General features: G+C 40.4%; 2 protein-coding genes across 5 annotated transcripts in view; both read right to left on the reverse strand.

Moving 5' to 3' along the window:
• Window positions 1-17,140, reverse strand: part of MTR (5-methyltetrahydrofolate-homocysteine methyltransferase) — a 48,239-nt gene extending 31,099 nt beyond the window's left edge. Inside the window, exons 1-10 of one of the 2 annotated variants that reach the window (XM_085219666.1) lie at window positions 16,688-17,140; window positions 11,537-11,751; window positions 9,687-9,776; window positions 8,756-8,825; window positions 7,601-7,693; window positions 7,403-7,509; window positions 6,081-6,140; window positions 5,642-5,736; window positions 1,246-1,346; window positions 847-908 (exon numbers count right to left, since the gene is read on the reverse strand). In XM_085219666.1, the coding sequence (XP_085075792.1) occupies window positions 847-908; window positions 1,246-1,346; window positions 5,642-5,736; window positions 6,081-6,140; window positions 7,403-7,509; window positions 7,601-7,693; window positions 8,756-8,825; window positions 9,687-9,776; window positions 11,537-11,751; window positions 16,688-16,715 (921 nt within the window). In that variant the 5' untranslated portion in view covers window positions 16,716-17,140. The remainder of the gene's footprint in view (window positions 1-846; window positions 909-1,245; window positions 1,347-5,641; window positions 5,737-6,080; window positions 6,141-7,402; window positions 7,510-7,600; window positions 7,694-8,755; window positions 8,826-9,686; window positions 9,777-11,536; window positions 11,752-16,687) is intronic. The other variant, XM_085219665.1, reaches the window with a different exon arrangement.
• A 7,773-nt stretch (window positions 17,141-24,913) lies between these two features.
• Window positions 24,914-27,186, reverse strand: part of ACTN2 (actinin alpha 2) — a 65,070-nt gene continuing 62,797 nt past the window's right edge. For all 3 annotated transcript variants that reach the window (XM_085219668.1, XM_003204009.3, XM_085219669.1), the window contains one exon: window positions 24,914-26,329. In XM_085219668.1, the coding sequence (XP_085075794.1) occupies window positions 26,171-26,329 (159 nt within the window). In that variant the 3' untranslated portion in view covers window positions 24,914-26,170. The remainder of the gene's footprint in view (window positions 26,330-27,186) is intronic.

Here is a 27,186-nt window from a genome sequence, read left to right on the forward strand (position 1 = left end):
AGTGACTTTCTCTCCTTACTCCAATATAACAATTACATTAGCCAATCTCCTGGATATACATATACCATCTGTATATCCATTGATTATACATACATATATGCACACACACACCTGTATACAGATACATGCTTTTCTTCTTCCCCCTAAATGTTAAGCAATTCTGGAGATCACAAGAAACAAGAAAAAAAAATAGTTGAAGAAACAAATATTATTTCTGCTCTTTAGAATTTGTTCTGAAATGCAGACACCCAGGACTAGCCAGAAATTCCAATACCTAATTTTAGGAAACTACATCTGAAACTGGTCTATTTTATAGTGTAGCCCCAGGTAAAAACTTATATCGAAGACCACACATACTACAGCATAAAAGGGAATTAACATGCAACAGATACTGTGTTTTTCCAACACCAGCCACACAGTTCTATCCTGCACTTATCAAGTAGCACTTGAAAAGACACCTTGCACTGGAACACCTCAAGCATCAGATATTTTACCCAAACAACTCTGTAAAACTTCACCAAGTTTATAAAAACTACTCAGCTTCTTGAATGACTCCAAAACAGGAAAATAACCATGTAGAAGCGCAAATGAGTAACATCCACAGATAAAGCTGCAAGGCAACTCAAATCAAAGAGAAAATAGTTTTCAGTTTCTTAAGTAGCTTGTCCTAACCTGGTATCTCGAATGCACTATCATTCAGTAAACTGTCTATAAGGAATCAAAATGACATTCAGGGCCAAATGAGGAAACAAAACAGTACTGTAACAAATATGCACCCAATATAAGCAAAGAATTGTTGTCTACAAGTACATTAATTATGACACTTTAACAAGAAATATTGTATACCTTTATATGCTTTGCAGTCACTTCTGGAGTTTCATCATAGCCACCAAAAGTATTGGGAAGACCTTGAAAAATAAATTTTCTTTGTATTACAACTTGTTAAAGCCCACAAGAACAGAACTACATTCCATAAAAGACATACTTTAAAAGCTACACTTATATGAAGACTAGAATTCCTTATCACACTTGGAATCATTACTCACAGACTATTAATCATGCAGGAGAGCATTCTAGATTCACTGTCACAGAACTAACAATAGCTATTTTAAGCAGTTTAGAAAATTGTTAAACTTTTCTTAATGGCAGGAACAGTAATTTCTCTAGGTAGCTCAACTCGTATCATGAGATGCAATTGTTCCATTTCTTCCCCTCTAAGTATAGCAGCATGCACACACAACACACCTGCATTGGGGTAACAGATGACGTAGGCTGTTGTACATTTTCCAATTGTTTCAATGAATGGTCTCATTTCAACTGCTCCTAAAGCACAATTTAAGCCAATGCTGAAAGACAGAATTAAAATACTGTTTTTGTTGTTTTTTTTATTAAAATGTCAGATAAACTACACACAAGAGAAATGAATGTTAGTAGTGGAACAACTAACTCGCACAGCCATCTTCAAGAAAACCAGTCTGATCTCCCCTTTCTTTAATTACCATCTATAAAACAAACCTGTGCAAAAGGAGAACCATCAGAAACAAGAAAAGGGCAAAGAGGAAGGAGACAAGTCTGAATTGAACTGGGAACAGTAAATCAAAATTTTGTTTCACAATCAAGGAGTAAAGAGACAACATCCTGAAAGCAACTGCATAGAATGATAGAAGGCTTGAGTTGGAAAGGACCTCAAGGATCGAGTTCCAACTGCTAGATGAAATACTACATCAGATTGCCCAGGGCCCCATCCAACCTGGCCTTAAACATCTCCAGGGATGGCGCATTCACAGTCTTTCTGGGAAACCTGTTCCATCACTTCACCACTCTCTCAGTAAAAAATTTCCCCCCACTTCTAATCTAAAGTTCCCCTCTTCTAGTTTAAAACCATTCTGCCTTGTCCTATCAGTATCTACCTGTGTAAAAAGTTGATTTCCCTCATATTTATAAACTTCTTTTAAATATTCGAAGGCCATGACGAGGTCTCCCTGCAGCTTTCTCTTTTTCAGGCAGAACAACTCCAGTTCTTTCAGCCTGTCTTCGCAGGAGAGGTATCCAACCCCTGGATCATCTTTGTGACCCTCTTCAAAATCTCCACATCTTTTCTGTGTTAGGAGCCCCAGACTTGGATGCAGTACACCAGCTGGGGCCTCAAGAGGGCAGAGTAGAGAGAGAGAATCAACTCCCTACTGGCCACCCTTCTTCTAATGAAATTCAAGATACCATTGGTCCTCTGGGCTGCTGCCTTATGTTTTGTTTTTCATTCACTAGGACCCCTAAGTTATATTCAGTAGGGCTACTCTCAAGGAGTTCTCCTCCTAGTCTGTATACATATCTGGGATTACCTTGACCCAAGTGCAAAACCTTGCACTTTGCTTTGTTGAACCTCATTAGGTTCTCACAAGAGCCCACCTTTTGAGTTTATCAAGGTCCCTCCGGATGGCATCTCTTCCTTCTGCTTTATCAACTGTACTGCTCAGCTCGGTGTCATCATTAAACTGGCTGAGAGTGCACTCAATCCTACCATCTATGTCACTGATAAAGATGTTAAAGGGTAATGATCCCAAGATGGACTCCTGGGGACACTGCTCATTACTGGCCTCTACCTGGACACAGATCCACTGACCACAGCCCTCTGACTGCAACCTTGCAAATCCATTTCTTCTCCATCGAATAGCATGCCCTTCAAATTTTCCAATTTAGTGGTAAGGATGTGGTAGGGGAACACGTTAAAGGTTTTGTAGAAGTCCTGGTAGATTACGTTAGTTGTCTTCCCTTTGTCCACCAGTACTGTCACTCCACCACCGAAGGCCACCAGATTAGTCAGGCATGACCTTCCCTCAGTGAAGCCATGCTGGCTGTCTTGGATTACCCACTTGTTCCTCATGCCTTAACATGTTTTCCAGGAGTGCCTGTTCCATCATCTTCCCAGGCACAGAAATGAGGCTCACCAGCCTGTAGTTCCCCAGGTCCTCCTTCCTCCTCTTCCTGTAAATGGGAGTGATGTTCCCTTCTTTCAGTCCCCTGGGACTTTTCAAACATGATGGAGAGTGGCTTGGCAACCACATCAGCCAGCTCCCTTAGGACCCTGGGATGCACCTAGCTCCATGGAATTCTGCATATCCAGTCTCATGAGTTGGTCACCACCCTTCCAGTGGGAAGATGTTTGCTGCCCCACTTCCCACCTAGAGGTTCAGGAATGTGGGATTCCTGGCTCCCAGTGAAGACTGAGGCAAATAACTCAGATATGGAGCCTTCTTCGTATCTGCTATAGCCAGTTCTCCTTTCTCATTTAGCAGAGGAGGTATGCTCTCTTTGGCCTGTCTCTTCTGATCCATGTACCTGTAGAATCCCTTCTTGTTTTTAACATTCCTTACCAAGTTCAGTTCAAACTGCAGCAACATACCTATTTTCTAAATGCAAAAGAAAACGTGTAATGAGAACAACAGACTGAAAAAGAGCCTTGTTCTAAGTTTAAAAAAAAAAAAAAGGTTGGAAGAACAAGAATAACTCAATAATTCTGTTTAGAAATTATACATAAATTATGTCAACTTTGGAAGACACTCAGTGCATCCCCTAGGACACCTCAAAGCAGCACTAAGTTTGGGCAACTGAATCTGCTCAGCACATTATCTTACATCTTAGTGATGCAGACAGTACTACAGCTTCTGCTGTAGTCTTTGCATGACTAAAACTCTCACAATTCTACCAACATAAGAGGTACAATCATGTTTTTCTTCATTCAGCCACACATACAAAAATGCAGTTTTTACTCAAAGTGTCTATATTGATATTAAAAGTGAAAATTTATCTTTCAGAAAGTGCATAAGAGATCTTTTTCATTGTGATCTAGAAACCATCCTACAAGCACTGTAAAACCTGAAAGATGTTTACAGTGCTGAAAGATGTAATAACATTCAGGATGAGGTTCTGAAGGTTATCTCCCTCCCTTGCTCATTGCTTCATATAAGTGATACATCAGCTTCTGTGAAAGCTAGGACTGTGGAGTGCCCTTGGGACCAGAACAAACACCACATGAGAGTCCTGAACTCAGGATATGTCTTAACAGTAACACAGTAGAAATAACACAAACAAAACTCATTCTACACCTGAGCTTCTTTTGCAGCAAGCATCTGGCAACACATCCTTCAGCACTTATAATAATAGTTCATGCATTTCTCAGCTGCTATCTTGTCAACTAAATACAGAGGACACACGTTTTAGGGAGACCCCAAACCAAACGGATTGAAGGACAACACATCACCCTGAACAGGAAATACAAACCAAAAAGGAAATATGTGAACAGGTCCCTACAAACATGAACATGATCCCTAGGATACTATGCCTGATCAGCTTTTTCCTCAACTCTGAAAACACTCAATATCAATCTGCCAAGATGAACTGTTAAATGCAATCTGCTCCCACAACTAAGAACCTTCTGCCACAGTGCAGTGTAGCAGTCTTTGCACAGATGAGAAACAGGCCCTAAGCATTCAGACATATAAGAAAGCTTTTATGAAATATAGTTTAACAAATCCTTAATTTCTGCTCCAGTGCCCTTCTCTGTCCTTCAGAGAGAAGACAGTTATGAGCAATCTTATCTGAGATAGACTTATGCCAAATACATATCAGTAAACTGTGATGCTGAGCAAAAGAGTCAACTACCACTCTGTTCTAAGAGGCTCCATATGTTACTTCTGGAGCACCGTCTGGTCTGGGAAAGTGAAGCCTCAAGGGCAGTCAGTAAAACTGTGAATGCAGTCTTCTGCTTTTGTATCACTGAAATGACAGATTGCGCATTTTCACTGGAATTTTGTTGTAAAAACAAACAATAGCTCATCACAATAGGCATAGTATGCACTGCTAACACCCAATTACATTTTTAAGTAAAATAACTTAGGAAAAATACATATGTTTTCTTCATAAATTTGTGTGAGAAGAACAAACCTGAAAGAAAAAAAAAAGATAAAGAAGCAAGTGGAAGCAAGAAAAAGTATAAAAGGGCATAGAAACACAGAATAGAGAAATAGGGAATAGTATTCAAGTTAACATGCAAGACCTTGTACAATGACCAAAATCTGCTATAGTATGCATCTTCGTAAGTCTTAATCTCATACTTTTCTTTTTCTTTCTGGCCTCAACAGATAAGAACAGGAGTTAAGTGGTGGAATCAGGAGCTCTCAAAACCAAAATGCACATCTTGGAGAAAAACATAATTTTGTAAAAATTCAGTGAAAAGAACTCTGGAATGAAATCTCACTATTTCGTCTTGCAATCCATCCTGAGACATTTTGAGCTGACACTGCCTCCCTCTAAGAAGATGTAGGTTCTGCCCACCAGAGATTAGCTTCTTGCACAATCTGAGATAGTAAGAGATGCCAGAAATTTTTTTTTAAAATGCTTTGACCTAATTGTGATTTCCAGGTTGTTGCAAACACAACACACCAAATTATTTACAGCAATGTTTTAAAAAAGTTCAGTGTTCTTTGGAAACATAACTTCTGCTGAGGGAACCATAGCAGAACTAAATAGCAATACATGCAATAAAATTGAAAACAGTGTAACTTCCGTTTTACTATGAACAAGGGGTCAAAATAAGAATCACCTTCTACAAACTACATACTAAGCAAAAGATACATTTCCTTACCAAAGTGGCTTACTATGTGAAACACTAATGACGAATGCCTCTCCTGTCTGGCCCGAGAGGGTGCGCCCACTCTTATCTACGATGGTTCCAGAAACCTAATTATCAAGTGAATAGAGAGAAGAATTAAATCAATAAAAACAAGAATTTAAAAGGTTGAAATGCTAAAAATCAAAACAAATGGACCTATAGTCTACTCAAAGTGATGAGACAACCAAAGTAGGGTTAGGTTTATTTTAATTAGTTGAACACAGCTAAGACTGATTTGATAAAGCCCTGCACATTAAAGTTTCTCCATTCACAATCACAAAAATGTACTTTTCCGAGACACTGATTTCCTCCATTTCAAGACAGATTTCAGAAGGGTTTACTGAACTACCATCTAGTTCACAAATCTAGCTTATATATACGTAAAATATTAAGTACTATACAAATTACTTACAAATATGGGTCGAGGAGCATATTCTTCCTCAAACAACTTGTGGAGTGCAAAAAGAGCTGCCTAGAGAAGAATAAGTTGCAAAAATATTAACGGGTTTTTGGGGGGGGGTTCTTCAGTTTGTTGGAATTTTTTGTTTGTAGGGGTTAGCTTTTATTTTCATTAATATTTTTAGTTATTTTTTATGGCTGTTTATGCAACTTGCAACCCCAATACTGCCTGTAATCTCACCACAATCAAGAGGTTTCCTCCTTATCTCTGATATCTTCTAGATTTTCAAACACATTTTGGTAACAAGTAGAAAACAAGTACTGTGGGATAATCAAATGAGACCAAGATGTTTCTGAACTCCAAATCACATCAGCACATAGTTCTCCCTCCTGTCTGCCACACAACACTTGCCCCAAACACAAGTTATATGTACCACTCTTCGTACACATTCACTGCTCTTGAATCTATCCAGAATACAGTTTGCAAAGAATTCTGACCAATACAACTTTTAACAGTAAAGATTGACATGACCCCTTGAAGTTCCTGAAAATTGCTTGCCTACTTAGGATAAGAATGTTGCATGTGAATATGAATTTCCTTCAGCACAGTGTTAAAAACTATGGAGTCCTAGCCAAAACTCCACGATGACTGGTCAAATCCATAAAGGATGAGTCATAACACTGCACATTAATCATTCCGTGGCAAAAGCCTGAAGAAATGCTATATGCTTATTCAGTCTGACTTTCCTATGTAGAACTGCAAGTTTTAAGCCCCACAGCAAGTCTATTACTACACTGAATAATTTTAAGAAAATATTTATCCCCCCTATTTTATCCTTCTAATCCTCTACTCCTAATTTTTCTTTTTTAAATTTGAAGGCAGTATCAAGTTCCCTCAAAAAAAAAAAAAAAAGCCAAACATTTTAATAGCAAGACTGCCTTACAAGCTTTCCCACTCCCACAGTCACATACACTGAACATCCCCTCTCCAATGTGCACTACAAGTATACCAGATTTGCTTACACTGAAAAATAAAAATACCAAATGCATTTGGAGATGTTTTGCAATAGAGCACAGCTCCTGGGAATAAGAGAACAGCTGGTACAAACAGCTAGAAAGATATTAACAGCACATACTGAGAGAAAAATTCTGGAAAAGGCTGTTTCATCATTAAAAAATACTTCCTTACTTTCTTCATGTTAGCTAACAAATGAAGCCTTGACACATATTTAATAAGCAGTTGCTGATAGCTCTTTCAAGTACCATATTGAATTTCCTTAGTAGTACATTAAGTATTTGTATAACCAATTTATATTTTTTCCCCACAAGCCTCACCTTGGCATTGGCTGTATCAAATATGGTTTCTACTAACATGACATCTACTCCTCCATCCAAAAGTCCTTTGGCTTGTTCTGTATAGGCTTCAACCAGTTCATCAAAAGCTATAAAACAGGAATTATATTTACTTCACCTGGAGGTATCTGTTTCAATCTATCACCCAAATCAAGTAATTTAATGGTTATAAATACTTACTTATGTTCCTGTAATCTGGTCTCTCCACAGATGGCGACACAGAAAGTGTCCTATTTGTTGGACCCATTGATCCAGCAACATATCTCTTAATTCCTAAACCAACATGCAGAAAAAGAAAAATAAAATACAGTATCTCTAGTTCTACAATGATAGCCCTCTCAAAGCAAAAAAAAAAAAAAAAAAGATCAAGAACTGTCAAACTATTCTTAAACCAGAACTTTGGTTAACACATAAGATCACCCAGTACAGACAACTTTTTCTGTTTTAATTCTATCCAAGATGTTCAATCCACATATATAAGACAGAAGAATGTCTGTGCAAAAGACAATCATAACCTATTGGCTCAATTTGTTTTTCTTTTAAGTATCATTTGTCTCTGACATGAAGCCTCACTCAACTACCGTAAATGCACAGCATAGAACTATCCTGGCATTTTTTATTAGATAATATGACCTGAATGGTCTGGCATGTGTTCATGAAATTTTAAAAGTGCTGTTTCTTTCTTTTTTTTTTTTTTTAAAGCGTATTTCAAATCTTATATTTTTATTGCATAGGATGAATTACAACAGTAAGATTTTCATCTGCAACAGCACCTTAGTTTGAAATAGAATTTGATGCCAGAATACAAGACAAAATTCCTTGCCCTTGAAACACAGCAGTAGAAATGAGTCATAATCTTCTCACATGAAGCCCTGAAAGTAGAAGACTGCACATTTACAGGTGATGGTTAGATATTAAGCAGATTCCAGTATCTGCTGGGTAGAATCAAACCAGGAGATTTGCACCAGAAGTAATTGGTAGTCCACATTCACATATAATCAGCTATCCTAACTCTGTAAGAATTAAACCTTTCAAACTTACATAACTTATAGCCTGTTGAATTTGACTTCTCTAAAACACATTTAGCATATGTGCATTGCCTGCAGTCTAAAACAGCCAAGCTCAAGACAGCTTTACTGTAGATCACATTAAGTATCAGATCCTGTAAACATACTGAAATCCCTGTGGTATGAATTATGATATAAAACAGTTGCTATCGCTAAAATGAAATTTTCGTGTCTGCAGACTATATTCCTCCTCTGGTTAGTAACATTTCAGAGGCTGTGGCAAGGCAGGTCAAAACCACAAATGAATAAGAACTTAAGTACAGTTTACCTGTCTGAGCAGTTACATCATCTGCTGCTTTTCTGGCCACTTGTGCTGAGATTCTGTTTAATCGATATGCCTAGAACAGTAACAGACAATTACAAACCAATCCTGAGCTCAATACAGTGTAATACACCCTGAAAGAAATACAACACCTCCATTCTGAAGTTTGCAATACACTCTAAAGACTGCTTATAACAAATTAAACACACAAGTTCCTTTCAAGGCTTCGTGATAGAACAGCTTTATACATCTCAGCAAGAGAGATAGATGGCTGATCTCATCCTACATGTGTCAGCCTACAGCTGCTAATCAGAACATTTAATTTTGTAAGGTAATAATTAAATCCTACTGAGTCAACAAAAGCTAAAGAACAGAACTTTGAGGATAAAATTAACCTACTTTTAAACTCACTTTTTATTCAAGTAGCATACGTTCAATTATTTTCTTTTGCAAATCCCTTTGATTTTCAGAACGCATACCACAGAATAGGTATGATATATGCAAACTTGAAAGCAATTCCACATTAACACCAACACAATCCTACCCTGTCTGTACAGATCTCCAGGTCAGAAAGTCAACTACGCAGACAACATCCAGGAAAAAACACATTTCCATTGTGGCACTTGATACTTCAGAAGCACTGAAGCCAAACAATCACATTCACAGAACTGAGAACTACTGCTCAAACAAAATCTAGGACAGACCATTATTGCCTGTGCTTCCATTAGCAACAGGCACACCACAACTGTCACACAGAGAGAGTATAACCATCTTCCTTCTATTTCTGCAGAAATGAGCTGCAACCCTACCACCTGGCCCAACAGACAGCACGCAGTCAATAAACAGTGTTGACAGACCCTGCAAACAAGTTAATTCTGGCTGCTAAGACAAAAATATTAAAAAACATTTTAACATATAATTAATTTAAAGTTCTTACCAAATGCTCAAGGGCATAGTCAGCTTGTGCAACTCGAGTGCTACTGAAAGTGTTAGTTTCAATGATGTCAGCACCTGCCAGCAAGTATTCCTGAAAAACATGAGAGAGTAAGTCTCCAAAATTTTCAGAACAGAGCTGGAACAAAGGCTACCTAACTATTTTGTCTCAACCTGTTGAAAAAACAAACTCACAAATCACCTCCCAAATCAAAGGGGATCAAGTTCTCAAGGCAGTTACTCAGCTTAAGGCATGGGGCCAAAGCAACAGAAGTGTTCCATATAATCACCTTCCAGAATTCTAATGTCAATCATACATTCTATTGACATTTAGTGAACTACCCCAGCCACTAATTTCAGCACCTGAAGAACATTTTGGATTTTTACACAGGGACAAAGCAGGGAGTTATCCAGTCACCATCAGCAACCAAGAGCTGCTGTGAGCAGACCTGGGAAAGGCAGCAGTTAAACAACAGCAGAGGATTAGAAAATTTATACATTACGAAGGGAACTTTATAGCACAAGAGAGCATTGTGACAGAATATAAGTTTAGGAGAATTATGTTTTATGCAGATCACATTTAATGTTTAACTAATGACCCATATTCATGAAATAATTAAGTGTTCAGCTGCTGTTTGGCTGACTAATTACAAATGAAGTAAACTGAAATCAATGCAAACTGAAATACCTTTTTATATTCTGCCCTTCATTTTGATAACCTCTCTCAATTGCTTTTCTCCTTTCCTTTTTCATCAGGTTAACTCTTAGGTGACATCCATAACTTTTACATGACTATCCAACTATAAATTTGGTTTCACCTAAAATATTCAATCTCAAGCTACATCGCTAACATTCTAATAATTCTGTGGAATTCAACTATTAAACCAGCTTTTCTGATTAACAGTACAAGCCCAGCAGCCTACAGAAATTCCAAAGTTCACAATTACAGCTCAGTTGACAGTCTAGGGACTGAACTCAATTTACAAATATTTATTCCTAAAATTTTTATAGGTCAAAGATTCTTTTCAACTCATCTTTCTTAAAATTCAAAGACTGACAGAATGTAAACACAAAAATACAGAATAAATACTAAGGTTTGCAAACATACACCTATTATGATTCTAAACAATGACATACAAATCTTTATAATAAACGCCCAGAAAAAAAAAAAAGGCCTCAACTGAATATCAGTTAGTTGCAGTGCTTTTCAAGTGTTCAAATTATTGCATAAGGACCTAGAAATATCTGCAACTCAAGAAATACTCAAGATTTAAGAAGGTTTTGTTGCTATTGTTTTTTAAGTCTAACTGAAGATATGGAAATAAGAAAATCTGTTTTCAAATTCCTAATGATCACATATAAACTGTTTCATTCTCCGAGCCACACATTAATAATCTAGGAAAAAAAGAACATGGAAGGGTACATGCTCATTAGAAAGCCATTTGTTCCCTATGGAGAGGTCTGCTTCAGGCAGCCACATTTAACAGCCCTTTAATACACAATTACAGAAACATGCACCTAGAATTCAAATTTGTCCTACTTAGATGCATTTTCACTACTGTCTGAAGAGGAGAAAAGGAAAAAATAGTGAAATAAGTCAACCTACAATTAAAAGAAATGCAGCAGCAACATAAGTCAAAAAGGAATTTTAAAACAACGCTAAGTGACATTAGAAACAAAGACACAAATGCTGTGGTCACGTAACCAGAAAACTCAAATCTGTTCATTCTTTTTCACTTGGCTACCTCGCACTCACTTCCCTAATCCCTAAAGAGACAGGAGAGCCAGAAACTTATGGGGAGCACAGAGACAAAATTCTGCTTCCTTCTGCTGTCAAGAGACTGAACTACCTACCTTGTGTATGTCACAGATTACATCAGGCTGAGTTATGCTCAAAAGGTCATTATTGCCTTTCAGAGGCTTGGAATGATCTTTAAATTCATGCCCTCGGAAATCTTCTTCTGACAGAGCATACTGTTGGATCATGGTACCCATGCCTCCGTCCAAAATCATTATGCGCTCCCGCAGAACTGATTCAATTTCATCTTCCACGCTTTCCCGGTTATTTGCTGCAAGAAAAGAAATCCAGTATTTAAGCAACTTTGAAATTCCTGATCTACACACTTGAATAACCTGAGTTCTTCTCATTTAAGAAAGAGAATAAAATAACTAATCCTATACTGAAATCAAACACTATTTGGTTTACTCCATCTAGAGCTCCAATCACATCATCAGCTGCATCCATCTAAATAGAATTAGGCTCAATGGGTCCTTCACCTCAGTACAGTCATCTGCATAGAGTTGGCCACAGAAATATCAGTATGAGAAGTTCACAAGGGCATACATCAAATTCTCATATAAACTAGTTTCCAACACCGAGAAGCGTGATAACTTTCACTAGAGTGACATCTGAACAACGCAAAAGTGCTTCTTGGTATCAAACACCATACTATAAGTAATACACAAGTGCCAACTAGAAGGTAGAAGCAAGCAAAAGCAATTCTTCAACTGATTCCCAAATTCACAAACAGTTACAGGACCTCTTCTTGCATTAGAATAGTAAACAATGATTTTGCACTTGTGTTAGTGAACAGATGCTACAATACACAAACAGATAAGAGCCAGATAATATTCCGCACGACCACAACAAGATCTTCTCTGCAGCAATGACAGAATAAAACTAATCTGGCTAATCACGTGCTGATTATAAGATACTGGATTGGAGAATTTTTGCTCAATGTTTTCTCATTGTTACCACTGAAGTAGAAAACAATTGAAGTTTCAGAACAATTATTAGAGATGAAGATACAGTATTCTAATGCTTTACGATCTAAATGAAAGCCCAGCCCAAATATAATACAGAAATTCAAAACCATAAGCTAACACAATAAATAAAAAAAAAAAAAAAACTATATCTTGCCCATGATAACACAAGATTAAGTAATCCAAATCCTGCTCTTAGACTCCACCTATTTTTCTACAAGCATGTTGATAAGTGAAGCATAATAGAGGCCCAGGGTCAAGTATTACAAGGTTATATTTATACAAAAACCAAGGAAGAACTGCTCTAAATCATCTCTCCCAAAAAGAGAAGCCAAATAAAATTTTCAAATAAATTTGCTCTATAACAAGTATGAAGCAACTGAAAGATAAAAATACCGAAAGGAAAAAAACACCTCACCCTCAAGTTGAAATTTTGAACACCAAACAGGCAGGCTTAGCAGCTTCTTATACAAAAGCTTAAACCTATTCATACTAAACTATCAAATTATTTATGAAAATAAAATAAATCTTCAATCTAAAGGCTTTCAAAAGCAAGACCCAAATACTGCATATCAGAAAGCATGCCTGCACTGCAGACTCATATGAATTATAACTCATTCACACTGGAGAGCTGTGACCCAATGAGACACACATGAGAGCTTGCTTTCGCTTTAAAGTGGTCCCAAGGTCAGTGACACAACATGAAGACCACTGCAGGCTCACCAGCTGTGCCATGCCATTGCAGTCTCCCCCTCCTCCATGCCATAGGCCTGTGCCCCTCATACCCTTTTGCTTCTCTCTCACACACTGAGAAGCACACAGACATTCAGCCATCTCTTTGGTTTTGGATCCCGCACCTCACGCAGCCTGCTTTGCTTTCTCTACAGCTTGCTTGGCTTAAGATACACTATTTTAGTGTCCTGTCTTCTACGCATAGCAGCAGATTTCTGCTTAATCTCTGCTCCCAAGGCTGAAGAGAGCCTTACTCTGAAGAAGCTTGTAAAACCTGTACCTCTTCAGGAGTATCTTAAAGAGGCTGCAGAAAATAGAGTGGGAATCACGATGGTGGCTGCCACTGCCAGACAGACTTTGTGCTACAAATGCATGGCACAACTTCAAGTTCATTAAAATCCATTTCACCTAGCATTGCTAAGGTCAACTCTTCATCCATTAGGAAACCCACACTGTTTTGAGACATGCTCTGGCACACAGACAATGCAATTTTCAGGTCAGAAATAAAGTCTACTGGGCTCCAAAGAGAGCCCAGAAATAAGGCAGGATCAATTCATAAAAATGCTAGAAAGTGCTGAACTCTACTCCTGGGAGAAAAGCGAGGCTGGCAGTCAGCTCTGCTAAACCAAGAACCATCCTCCTCATTCAACATTCAACTCTCATAATTCCCCTCTCAAGAAGAGGCAGGATGCAAGAGCTGGCTAAAGAGTAAACGAAAAAAATGCTCGGAGACGTTCCTAAGCAAAGGAAATCAGTCTGTTCTTGCTGTTTTCTTTTTATTATTTTCTTTTCTTTACAAGCCCTATTCCTACCTCAAATTGCTCAGCCAGAAGTTGGGGGGAAAAAAAAACATTTTATGAAGATCACTGGAAATTTGGTTCCCTCTTCATTCAGATGTGTCATATGAACAAGGGAATCACTAATCCGGAAAGAAAATGAAACCAGCTAAAGCAACTTTTATCACTTCTAGATGTTACTAAGTAATTTTGCCCAGTACAGCTGTCTACTTTTACAGTTGTTCTGTGACTAAGAGCTATAAACTTTGCCCATTTGTAACCTAACATTTCCAAATGCAGCAGCTCAACAGCCCAAGGGATGAAACAAGACATTCCTTCAATTTGCCTAAAACATTTTTTTTTTCCTGATACCTGCTATGATTCTCAAAAGGTACTTTTTATTATTTATGCACTTGTGTTATAAGTCTATTAGCATAAAGTCATCTGGCAACAAGTTCCTGGGAAGAAATTAAGAATTACAATTTCCTTCCAATGTTTTAAATACCCAACCAAGTTGTGAAAGTAGACATTATTGTGAAATAACATGAATTAAGGAATTACAAGGAGATTTAGATACTTAGAACACCATTCACTAGATTGACCAGGTTCTGCCCTAATCAGCAGAGCAGCTGCAAATTGTGTATTTTAATTCAACAAACTAACACTGACTCACAAAGGTCTCACCAAGCTTTCTCCACCATTCAAAAAAGTATATATATTAAATAGCATGCAGAAAAACACCAACCATAGACAACAGCAGATAGAAAGACCGCTCCTGCTATTAGCCTGCCAAAAACAACTGATGACAACTTTGTAATTACTTGCTGTTTGATTAATTAAATCTTCCTCAGCTGGATGCCCTTTGGCAGCACTGAGTTTCAGGAACCATAGCAAGAGTCAGCAGACAGGTTCTCAGCAGTAGCCTATTGTTAACCTATTTGTTACCCCTCCTACCCAAGCAGGGTCTCACTGCGTGGCATGCCCTGCTGCTGAAGAGACAGGGAGAACACGCATGCTTTGCTGCACTGCCAAATATACTCATCATCAACTACTGCCTTATGACTGTGCAGTGTGGATCCACAAACATTCCCACAGGCAGCTTTTGTTTCCATCTGAAACAAGACTTTCCTCCAACAGCCACTGTTCTCAAGCACAAAAACTATAATCACAATCAAATCACAAAATTATAGAATCATTAAGGTTGGAAAAGACCTCTGAGACCACCTAGTTTGACTGTCAGCCCACCCCCACCACAGCCACTAACCACATCCCTCAGTGCCACACCTCCATGTTTCTTGAACACCTCCAGGGATGACTCCACCACTGCCCTGGGCAACTTATTTCATTTTCTTGCCACTCTTTCTAAGAAATGCTTCCCAATATCCACCCTGAACTTCCCTTAGCACAACTTGAAACCGTTACTTCTTGTCATGCGGGAGCAGACCCACAACCTCTTTTCATGCAGTTGTAGAGAGCAATCAGGTCTCACCTGAGCCTTCTCCAGACTACACAATCCCAGCTTCCTAAGCTGCTCCACATAAGACTTGTCCTCCAGACCCTTCACCAGCTCTGATGCCCTTCTCTAGATACACTCTGGGGCATCAATATCTTTCTTGTAGCGAGGGGCCCAAAACTGACTACAGCGTTCAAGATGTGGCCTCACCAGAGCTGAGTACAGGGGGACGGTCACCTCCCTGCTGCTGCTGACTGCACCATTTCTGATACAAACCAGGATGCCGTGGGCCTTCTTGACCACCTGGGCGCACTGCTGGCTCACGTTCAGCTGAGTGTAAACCAACACCCCCGGATCCTTTTCCTCCACGCAGCCCTCCAGCCACTCTGCCCCAAGTCTGCAGCATTGCCTGGTGTTGTTGCAACCAAAGCACGCGACCCAGCACTTGCTCTTGGATATACAGTTGGACTCAGCTCACGGCTGCTGAAAAACCCTTTCCCATTTCTCGTTTCAGCCACGCGTAGGTTCCGCAGCAGCAGGACCGCGATGCTCTGACAGCACCCAGCACGTGGCAAAGCTGTAAGCAGACGGAGGAACCCGGACAGCCGGCGGGCAGAAGGGCGGCAGGCCTGCTCAGCACCACCCAGAGCACGGGGGGGTTGCACAGCGAATTCCCTGAGGATTACAAAGGAGAGCGTCTGACATCCCTGCACAGAGCAGAAAGCGGTGGCAGGCAGAATTGTCCATCTAAAAATACTCCAACGCCAAAAGGGGCTGATTTTACTTCCCCTCCGCTTTTAATGTTTTCTTTAACCCAGGAAATGTGACTTGTGGCTTAGAACCAAGGAACAGCTGCCAGCACGCCCAGGCTTCGCTACAAGCGGCAGCCTCAGAAGGCGGGCTCTGTTTTCCATCATTTTTATTTTGTTCCCGACCGAACTCCATCCGGCGGCACGGGACAGGTCTGGGCGCAGCCCCTCCGAGGCACCGGCACGCACGGAAGCGGCCGATGGCTTTCCGGAACGAGCGCCCTCACCAGCTCCATCCCCGCTCCGCTCGTGGCCGGGCTGAGCGCCCACGGCAGCCGCACGCACCCGGCCCCATCGGGCAGGGCCGGGCTGAGCGCTCGGAGCGGCACGCGCACGCCAGCATCGGCCCCCCAGGCTGCCGCAGCGCCCCCTGGCGGGCGAAGCGACGGCACGTGTCCGGCCCCGCACCCCGGCCCCTCGCGGCCCCCCGCGGCCGCCGCTCCCCGCCCCGCACAGCGCACGCGCCCGTTACCCGGCGGGTCCGCGCCTACGCGCGCCATGCTGCCGGCACGACGCAGCCCGTCGGGCGAGCACGAGCCGCGGGGCCGCCGCACTACCCTCTGACGCGCGAGCCCCGCCCCGAGTGGGGCGGCCGCTGCAACCGTTAGCGCGGCCGTTAGTCCTTTCGCGCGCCCGCAGCCTCTCGCTTTCCGGGGGTCAGGCAGAGGTCTGCCACGGGAGTGAGGCAACGGCCGCCGCTGTTGCAGCAGATGGGCTAAAAGCCAGGCTGAGGGATTGGCTTGCTTTCACTCTGCGGCTCTGCTCGGAGCTGGATGGGGAAACCGCGTGTCCCTCCCTCCCATCCGGCTGTCCTCATAGCGTTACGTGCCGACGATATGGTCTGCCCCCTGCTGGGGAAAGCTGGGAAAAGCACCTCTGGAACATGGCAAGAACGCTTGTATCGCCCGTAACGACCTCCACAGCACTAAGGAAGCAAACCCATCTCGCGTGACAAGAAATCTGTCTTACGTGTTGTGTGTCACCAATTTGTACGAAATGAGCAACTTAAGGCACGGTTTGCTTTACAGTTGAACAAAGCAAATAAAGCGTGTTTAATTTTGTTTTAAGCGTTCCACTTTTTTTTCTGCTGTGTCAGTACAGCTTTCAGCTTGTTATCTGAGAACACAGATTCTGAAGGAAAGAAGCAGATCAGCCTCTCAAAAGTCCCGCTGAGGAGAAGTGCTCAAGTTTGCCAAGAGCTGAAATAACTGAAAAGAATAACCACTGCACTCAGAACAAATGTCAGTAGCTCAAATGCCGGTAGTAACTATGAACAGCATTGGCATTTTAACTAGCTCCATCTTCAAAACAAGAAAAGAAAATGGAAGAATGTAAAATAGACTGCTGAGCAGCCTGTCCTGCTTTCCTCGGTTCAGTAGCTTCAGCAAACAAAGAAAATTCTGTACTGTACGTGAAGATACAGAGGCCACAGATTCTATGTAACAGGACAGAACAGAATTTGTTTCCTTCCTTTAAGTGTCTGAGCTTATGTGTGATAATTGTGAAGACTTTTGCAGAAATCTCAGACTGGTTGAGGTTGTGGGAGCCATTTGGGATCATCTAGTCCACCTCCTGCTTCAGGTATCGTCACTAGAGCACATTGCCCAGGATCACATCCAGATGGGTTTTGAATATTTCCAGAAGAGACTCCACAACATCTCTGAGCAGCTTGCTCCAGTGCTCAGTCACAGCCTGGCCCCATCCTGTTGATACTCTCCCTTAAGTAACTTGTACACATTAATAATATCCCCTCTCAGTCTTCTCCTGCAGGCTAAGCATGCCCAGCTCTCTCATTCTTTCCTCACAGGAGAGACGTTCCAGCCCCTTGATCATCTTTGCAGCCCTTCACTGTACTTGCTGTAGGAGCTGCATGTCTTTCTTGTACTGTGAGGCCAGAACTGGACACAGTTCTCCAGATATGGCCTCACCAGGGCAGAGTAGAGGGGGAGGATAACCTCCCCTCAGCCTACTGGCAACACTCTTCCAAATGCAGTCCTGGATACCTTTGGCCTTCTCAGCCACAAGGGCACACTGCTGGCTCATGGACAACCTGTTGTCCACCAGGACACCCAGGTCCTTCCCTGCGGATTAATCCTACAGGCTAAACATTTACACTCAAATTTTGAGAGTAAATTTTTAAGATATAAAGCCAGTTGGTTACAAACCCTTTGAGTCCAATGTGATCTAGAAACTTAAATCAGCTCTCACTTCAGTCAACGGTGATGCAAGTACATATAGAAATGTAGCTTTATGATTAAATAATATATGTCTAATTCAGCTTCATAAGAAATACAGTCAAGCCTAAAAATCAACTGGACATAGTTGAACTTGCATTGTAGAGACCATGCTCTGGTTTTGAATGATGACATTTGCAACAGAGCAGACTCGACCTCTGGGAAACCAGTCCAGTGATCAGCCCAAACTCTCACTGCAAAATGTGCCCTGAAATTCTTGTGTAAGTTACTGATGGTCTAGAAACTCATATATTCTTAAAAGTGTAACACAGGAGGTGGATTAATGTACAAAAATCAGTTACTTCTATAGACTGGTTAATTTTACCACTTTCACACAGAATTTTCACATGTTACTGGAGATAAGCAACACTTTAAGCACCATTCAATCAGGTGATTTCAGGGGACTATATTTCCTTGTTTGACTTTCTACAATTGCCAGCCTTTTTGTCATGCTGTACAACACTGTGGGATTTTTCTCTGCCAGCAGTTCAGGCTTACAAGCTCAGTCTCCACAGTTGCTTTGTGGCGATGGATCTTTGCACCACAGATCAGCACGTCCATGCGTGCGCTGATGCAGTTGTTTGTGTAACTGCTGCAAAGTAGGTCAGTGGGGAAAAAAAAAAAAAAAAGCAGAAAGTTTGAAGGTGCTCCCGAAAAGGATCATTTCACACAGTCATGTTTACTCCGCAGTTTGAGCGAGTTTGACAATGCACCACTGCAAAAAGACAGTCCTAAATTCTATCCTGCTCCATTCTCGTGTTCCCATGCCTGTCACTGCGCAGGTTCTAGCCTTCACAGAGCACTTCCTTAAACGTCAATTTTCAGTGAGAACAGTTCTCCAATCCGATTCGTCTGCAGCTGTACAGTCTCCAGAGCTAGTAAAGGACAGTAGCAGGAAGAGAAGGCAGCAGCACTTCACTTTCATATTCTGCTTAATCTGTGTGCTTTATGGACAACTGAGTGAGTGCAACCAATGCCAGATACTCTCCAGAGGCTCAGCAGAAGAGCACTGACTGGCTGAAGGCAGTGATTATCAAACCAGATCATCCAACAAGGGAGCAGTTAGAAGAAACATTACCTTTAATATCATTTGTGGTGCTTATTGGAAGATTCTGAGTCCTTTATCTTGACTTATTTTCAGTGATTACTATACTCAGCAGTGCTAAGAGTCGTGTGTGTGTCACTGTCCTTATACTGCTGCAGGGTTTGTTTGCAGGAAACCTTCAAGAACTTCTTGCAGTGAGAATGTCCTTGCACTTGAAAAGTGCTTTTCCTTTTCTTTTGGAGTGCTGTTGTCATTTTGCTAAATTAGACTGCCTAAGCACTTTTCCCTGTCTGAAATTTAAAGTAACACCAGATGCAGCTTAGAATTGCTAGAGCAATGGGGCAAAGGATAGTAGAACATAAAGGTGCCATCATCTGGGAAAATCTTGCATCCTACTCCAGCATACCCTTTGGGATGGTGAGTTAGGAGCATTATGGGTAGTCAAAATAAACTTTAATTTGGCATTGTTCTTGGAAATTATTTAGTATTTAGAAGTAACCTATATAGTGGTCTTGGAAGCTGCTTATTCCCCAAACACAATCTAACAAATGCAGTGGCTGTTAAGTATTCTGGACCTCATTTTAGCAAATTTAAGGGTAGCAAAAAATAAACGTGACACTAAATATTCATTTTGTAAAAGTGCTTAAGTTCTCAAATACCTTATCTGAAGTCAGTTCTGCACCAGAGCCCGAGTTTATCTGATTTATTGGGTTGAACTATCAGCATATAAATAAATAAAAAGGAAGAGTACGTCTCAAACAATAAAGGTAGTGTACTATTGTCAAAAGAAGGTGGGAGCAACTCCTTTGGATAGTCTGTAGACTGATGATGTTTTCTAACTGTTTCATGTGGGGAAAACATTGTCATATTATGATTACAAAGAGTTGTGATGCAAAGCTGTATTCCTTTATGCAGTTTCACAAAAATTGCTTCCTACGTCAGCTTGAGACTAACAAAACCAAATGTAATGCTGCCAAGTTAGCCCTCCTTAAACATCTGTTGCACACACTATCATGCATGCAAACATCTGTTATCATGCTGAGCACCCTGGTTTCTGAAGGTGGTAGGAATACTTCAGTGCAGCTAACATTGCAACAGAATTTAACTCTGAACCAAAATAGATATCCTTATCTAAATAAATCTTCAAGTCAGATCACATTTTGGCATTTCAACTATATTTGGAGGTATTTGCAAGCTATTTCTTTTGAAAGAACGGAACGTGTGCCCCAAGGAAAAGCTGGTGAACATTGAGCTCAGAGGCATTTTGCTGTGGAGCAGGAGGCAAGCAGGAGCAGCGACCTCACAGGCAAGGACACAGTTCTGCAGTAGCCAAGCAAAAATAGCAGTTCTAATGATCCTAGGAGGTTCAGCCAATGGTCCAGTGCACACTACGCTGACAATCCGTAGTCACGAGATGGGACCAAGGCCAAGTCTCACAGACTATACAAGACAGCATATGCACAACATAGCACAAGCAAGGAATGAGGATTCTCAGGGCAGTTGGAGACCACTGGTGTATTTAGGGCCTTAACCGTAAACAGGCTCGCTCAGAAGTGCAGACACAAGCAGTTGAGGGGGCTGTCTAAGTACAAGGCCTAGGCATGCTCCTGCTGCCTGTGCACTAGAAATGGCACCGCACTCAACCTGCCAAGTACAACAGTTTGTATTCAACACAGCTTCAGATCCATGAAAAGAGAGGAGTACTGTAGGAAGGTCTGGCCACATAATAAAAACAGAAAACACGAGAAGTGCAGACAAAGATACGTACTGCAACTGTGTGTATTCTGCACTGGTAGGAAAGACAAAGCATAACAAAGAAAAAATGGACACCTGCAGGTTGTGCAACATGATTAGATTTAGGGAGCTTCCAGAACTATTCCCAGCTCTCAGCCAAGGCTCCATTCCAGTGGGGGCACAACCTCAATTAATATTGTTTTCTCTCATTGAACTTCAAACCTTTACAGATTTTCTGAAAGGGCAGAGGGAATTCTTGTGCGTAGAACACCTTGAAAGACCAATGTCCTACTTAGCTTTGTCTGACTTGCACAGAAAAACAATCCTGTATGTTATCAACTGTTAGAAAAGTGTGTTTATAGACAATCCTCTTTCCTTAAAAGGACTTTGAAACTGCACAATTCATCAGCTTAGTTTAAAGTCTAACTTGCTAGATTTAATCATTTTATCCCTTTGTGAAAACTGCTTATGATCACAGTCATAGCCGTGACATTTGCTTTACCCTTTTTTACAGGAGGCCACAATATCCTCTTTCTCCAAAGTAGTTTGAAGCATTGCTATCCATTCTCATCTAATGCATTCAATTCATTCCAGGTAGGAGAATAGAGAGGGGAGCAGAATGATGAAAATCTTACAGATCTTGAGATATGAAGAAATACTCACAGGTGGTGTTGATTCTAAATCTAACCCAGCATTGTAAGGAAGCCTCTTGCATCTGCAGGCAGTAACCACAGCATGAACAGGTGACACTGATAGGGACTCCTGCTCTAGCACAAGTCCTTCTTTTGTTATTTGATCTAATATGAATTTACTCATATGTTGAAACAGGTGTCAGGGAACGGCCAAGTGAGTGTACTTTGTCACTCTAAAGGCTTAATATTTGCAGCCTATGATTACTTACAACAGTCAGGTCATATTCTCTGCTTAGTTTTCAATGTGAATGTAAGTAGCTTCTTCTACACCCTATGATGTACAGTAATTCCCTTTGACTTGTGCTGGGTGGTTTTTGTTTTTTTGGCATCTCTTTTTGTCCTGTAAAACTAAAAAGTTTATTTATGGGCTTTTACACTTGTACAGTCTGCAATGTATTAAGCAGTCTAAGATCTTCCGACAATTCCTCAGAAATGTCAACTAGAATTGCTGTGTCCCATCTGTTGTTTAGATTGTCATAGCACACTGTAGAGCACCACACATAATAAGAGTTTTTGCTGATGATCTGAGCTCCTAGGTGTCTTCAGAGGACTATAAGAGAAAGCAGATTTGAGACTGCCCACAGTCTCTCTGAGTTTTATAGCACATAAAAATATCCTGTATTTCCCTCCCCTTCTTACCTCTTTTATTTGTACTTCTACATGCATGAAAGCAGATAGATCAGGGTAAAGCCATCGGGAGGGTATGAGGAGGGTACGAGCTGGCAGATAGTGTTAATCAGGCTCCATTCTCCTTTCCCCTCTTTGCTGCAAAGAGCTGAACTACCCACAAGCACTGGATTTCAGTGCCAGAAGTGCTGGTAGTCTCTGGTTATACCTTCATTTTGCACACAGTGCACTAATGCCTTTCCATGGACAGCCAGTACAGAGGCATACTACCAGTTCTGCCCATCAAGGGGTCTAATTTAGAGAGTGATCCAAGCACAGCAGGTAAATCTAGGATACTATGTAAGACCAAAGGGAACAATGCTTTGTTTATTGCCTCTGTATAAAACAAGAATAACTTCTTTCTGATCAAGTAGAAATAAAGTGTCCCCCATCAAAATCAGATTCAAGGAACCTTGAGATCACTAAACTAGATTTAAGTTAGCATCCTCAGTCAAGAAAATGTAAACTCTAAAGGACAGCTGTTAGAAGTGGGAAAAGGCCATCTTAGAAAGGGGCTGGTGTCTGAGAAAGAAAGGAGTAATCTGTGAAGAAACAGGAAAGCTGCATGAAGAGCTATGCCTCTTCAGAAAAGGCAAATGATCATCCTCTGCCAAGGAAAATTCTGTCTGTAGAGTAAGGTTTAACTTAAATGCCACCGTCATCAAAAGGGGTAACTACTCTCAGCTAGGCACTGAGATAAGAAGCTATTCCAAAAGGACTTTGACAGAATATTTGTTCTGCTGCAGCTATTCCTATCAAGTGTTCAGTGCAAATAAGGACAACTGGGCAACCTGTGCCCTTGGCCTGGCTTGAAGAGGCAACATCTTAATGAAAAATCAGCCCAAGTTCCCAGAAAAGAGAGCATTGAAGGGTGGTCAAATGGGGTCAGTCATAAATGAATGCTTTTAGGTGTTTTTTTTCCTGAAAAATATTTACTCCAATTATTTATTCTGAAATATTTGTATTCCAGATATTGAATTTGGAGAGTTCACAGTCTTCTTAAGGCTGAGTGGATCACAGAAATGCAGGCGGGTAGTATCTCAGCAATTTAATGTCTGACGGCATTATGTCTGCCCTACCTATTCATCATGGTCACTCAGGCATCCACCAAACACTAATGGTTTTCAGCTAGATAATCAAGATCACTAAAGAGTTTATTAAAACTCGATTGGGTTTTGCTGATTTTTTGTTTGTTTGTTTGTTTGTTTTTTAATGTCACAGGAGGTAGGATCTCCTCTATCTTGGATTGCCTGAGGAAAATGAAATTAAAAATTCTGGCAGGTTAAACATAAAGAGATAATAATTGAAAACAAAAGCTTTAAGGATCAGTTTGCAGAAGATGAAAGAAAAAACAGCAAACTTTTTTTCCTGTTTTTTAAACATATCCAATAGCATGCAGGAGAATTTATGGGAATGATAGATCCTAATGAGAGAAAATAAAAAGCTCTCAGAGACACTGCAACAGCAGAAAGACAGAATAAATCTTTGGCATCAGTATGCACTGTCTCTCTAGTTGCATTAAACTGTGACAATTAGAGATAGACAGATTTATTTTTTATTAGGACTTGGCCTATCCAAAAGCCAATGTCTGCCCTACCTATTCATCATGGTCACATAGGCATCCACCAAACACTACTGGTTTTCAGCTAGATAATCAAGATCACTAAAGAGTGGAAATGTCATTGCTTTAAGGCGGAGCTCTCCAAACTTTGCTTGTATGGGCACTGTCATCACAAAAAGAGAACAGTGCTGCACCATGTCAGTAGCAGCAGTGGAGGTAGTAGCTTCTGGCAACATGCAAGGCTGCACTTGCATTGGTGAAGATGTGATTGTTTCTAGCCTTGATTTTCCCTCTGAAGCCATCTGCTGGCCTCTTCACACAAGGTGGTAAAGGAAGAGTGATTTGGTCATTGTCTTCCTCTGGGATTAGTTTAAAATTGCTCACACCACAGGCACCTTACCTGCAGAATGCTTATTTTAGGAGTGAAGTCATACAGAGAGTGATTATTTTTAATGTTTCCTACTCAAAGATATCAAAGCAAGGCCCAACTAAAGCACTGTTGTGTACTTACCATTGCTTTTTCATGCATGAAGAAAAAGAGATACATAGAAATGTTAATGCCAGCATCTTCAGTGTTAACACTACCCCATTCATTCTTAGATCCATGTCACCTCATGGGGCCTTAAGTGCATCTCCAGTGGTGTATAGAAATATATAGCATTTTTTTGAGAACTCTTACTTTCAACAGACAAACTTCCTTTAATTTTCAGATGTATATCAAATCCTTAGGGGAAAATACTAGATGATTCCAATGACAGAAATCTCATAAGGTTTTGAAAAGCAGACTTTATTTAATAGGCACATCATTGCTTTAATAGCACTGGGCTGCACAACTCATTTCACCATTTGTAAATGGTTTTGTTTGATTACATTGCATTTCCTCAGTGACAGTAGGATTCAAGTAAAAAAGTTACTGCTTTTTCTTTAATAATTTCTCAAGATGGAAAAAAAACAGAACTACTAGTGCACAGGAGCATAGTACAGACTGAACTGCCTGTGAACCAGCAGAAGTCAAGACAATAACACAGACTGAACTGCCTGTGAACCAGTAGAAATCAAAACAAACTAAGTTGAGCACTGAACAGTTAAAGCTGTAAGACAACCACGATACATTTGCTAAGATGGGATTTTGCATTATGCAGAATGAAGATGAATGTTGCCCACTAATGCAACAAGGGACTGGCTTTCTTATACCAAGAAACAAAGACTGTCCAACACAGACAAGAATGAGGGTTTCAAAACAAAACAACTTACATAAAATTAGGTTCCCTATTATTTCTGATTATAAAAGTTGTATTCTCTCAGTTGTAAAAGTTAAAGGCTTAAGAGAAAAGCACTGCTTACATAACTCTAAATCTGCAATTTTAATCAGCTTTTCAGGCCTTTTTTACCTATATTACAATTCTTTGTGAGAATATAAAACCATCTTTAAGAGACAAAAACATAGCATTCTTAATTGTTTCAGTAACTAAGTAGTTACTTGTTTGATATATTTCTTCCCTGAAAAACTTCATTTTAACATTTTACTAAGTTTCACCAGCAGAAGCATGTAATATCAGAAAACATGAGGAAAATAACGTTGCTCCATGAAAGTAAAATGCGTGATTTTAACATAGTTTTATAAATGCTGTTAAAAGAAGCACATGTGGCATTGAAACATTCTGAAAAATTGATAAATATTTTGTGATTCTCAACAATCGACAGTTTCAGTGTTCTTAGGTCTTGCATTTTATTTTCATAATAGATATTTCCAAAGTTAATAACTTGCATCTTTTTTTTTTTCTTTAAATATTTTCTGGCATTGTATAGGACAGACAACCTAAAACCAACATTGCAGAAATCTAGCGTGCTGCACACATTAACATACACTAGTTACTTTAGTAATAGAACTTTACAATGAAGATACCTACTGTACTTGTAAAACTTCTTTTTTTTAATCAGCTTGTCAAACCTTTTGAGAAGCAATCTGGCCAATCAGGTGTGGTATTTGTTGTGTCTACTGTGAATATAGCCAATTATAGAATCAAAGATCGCTCTCTCCATACAGTGCTGATGAAAAAGAGGTGTAATCCAGAGCTCCAGGAACAGAACCTGGGCCCGTGTACTGTGGCATTCTCTTGATGCAGTACTGAGCCTGCTCAGGAGGCAGCTCTCGACGTAACTCATCTGCCAGGATATACGGCTGTGAGGGGGGAAATGATGGATAAATTCAGTATGTATTCTTCAGAGACATCAAAGATATTAATTATGTGACTAATTAGCTTGGATGTTCTGCCTACTTTCAGGAAACCATATGCTTTCCTTGGTCAACTCTACCTTTAATGATGAGTTGAAGGAAACAATCCTACCAACAAACTGATTAGGTCAAAATCCAGTCTCAGGCTGAAGTGTATGTAACTGTGTGTGTTAGCCTGTGTTTACTATGCAGCCATGGATAGCCTGCTGCTAATATAGGAGCTCATCCCCAGACTGCCTCACTGCTGCTTCTGCAGCGACAGGACCAACATGTTTTCAGTTAGACTCTGTTGTTTCAACAGCCTAATGTATTTATTATCAAAGATGCACTATTGCTCTTAATGGTTTGCATTTATGATATGAAGGATACACTCATATCAGTTGTTAGCAGAATCAGCATTGTTTAAAATAACAACATAATGAAAACTGTATTTTTCTGAGACATCAGCATTCATTTTCCATATGAATACTTATTGAGAACACATCTGGAATTCGAAATGTGTTCCACAGTAACTGTGCTGAGAACATGTCCTGAATTTAGAATGTGGCCCATAATAACTGAGATCACAAAATCAGTAGAAACTGCCAGAAATGAGAAAATCAATAGAGTGAGCCTGGGCAAATAGATGTGTACTGCTGTGATCTCTCATTTTTCAATAGCACAGGATGGGTTCTCTGGCAGCAGGAGCCCTCTGTCCTCCAGAGGCTACTGTGTTGGCACTCAGCAGTAGGTCTAGCTGTCAGGAGGAAAGCATGCTATATTCAGGATCTTCTTCCATGGACCCTATAACTACTAGAGGAAGC

This window comes from Meleagris gallopavo, chromosome 2, assembly GCF_905368555.1.
Source record: "Meleagris gallopavo chromosome 2, MGAL_WU_HG_1.1, whole genome shotgun sequence".
NCBI classification, from domain to species: domain Eukaryota; kingdom Metazoa; phylum Chordata; class Aves; order Galliformes; family Phasianidae; genus Meleagris; species Meleagris gallopavo.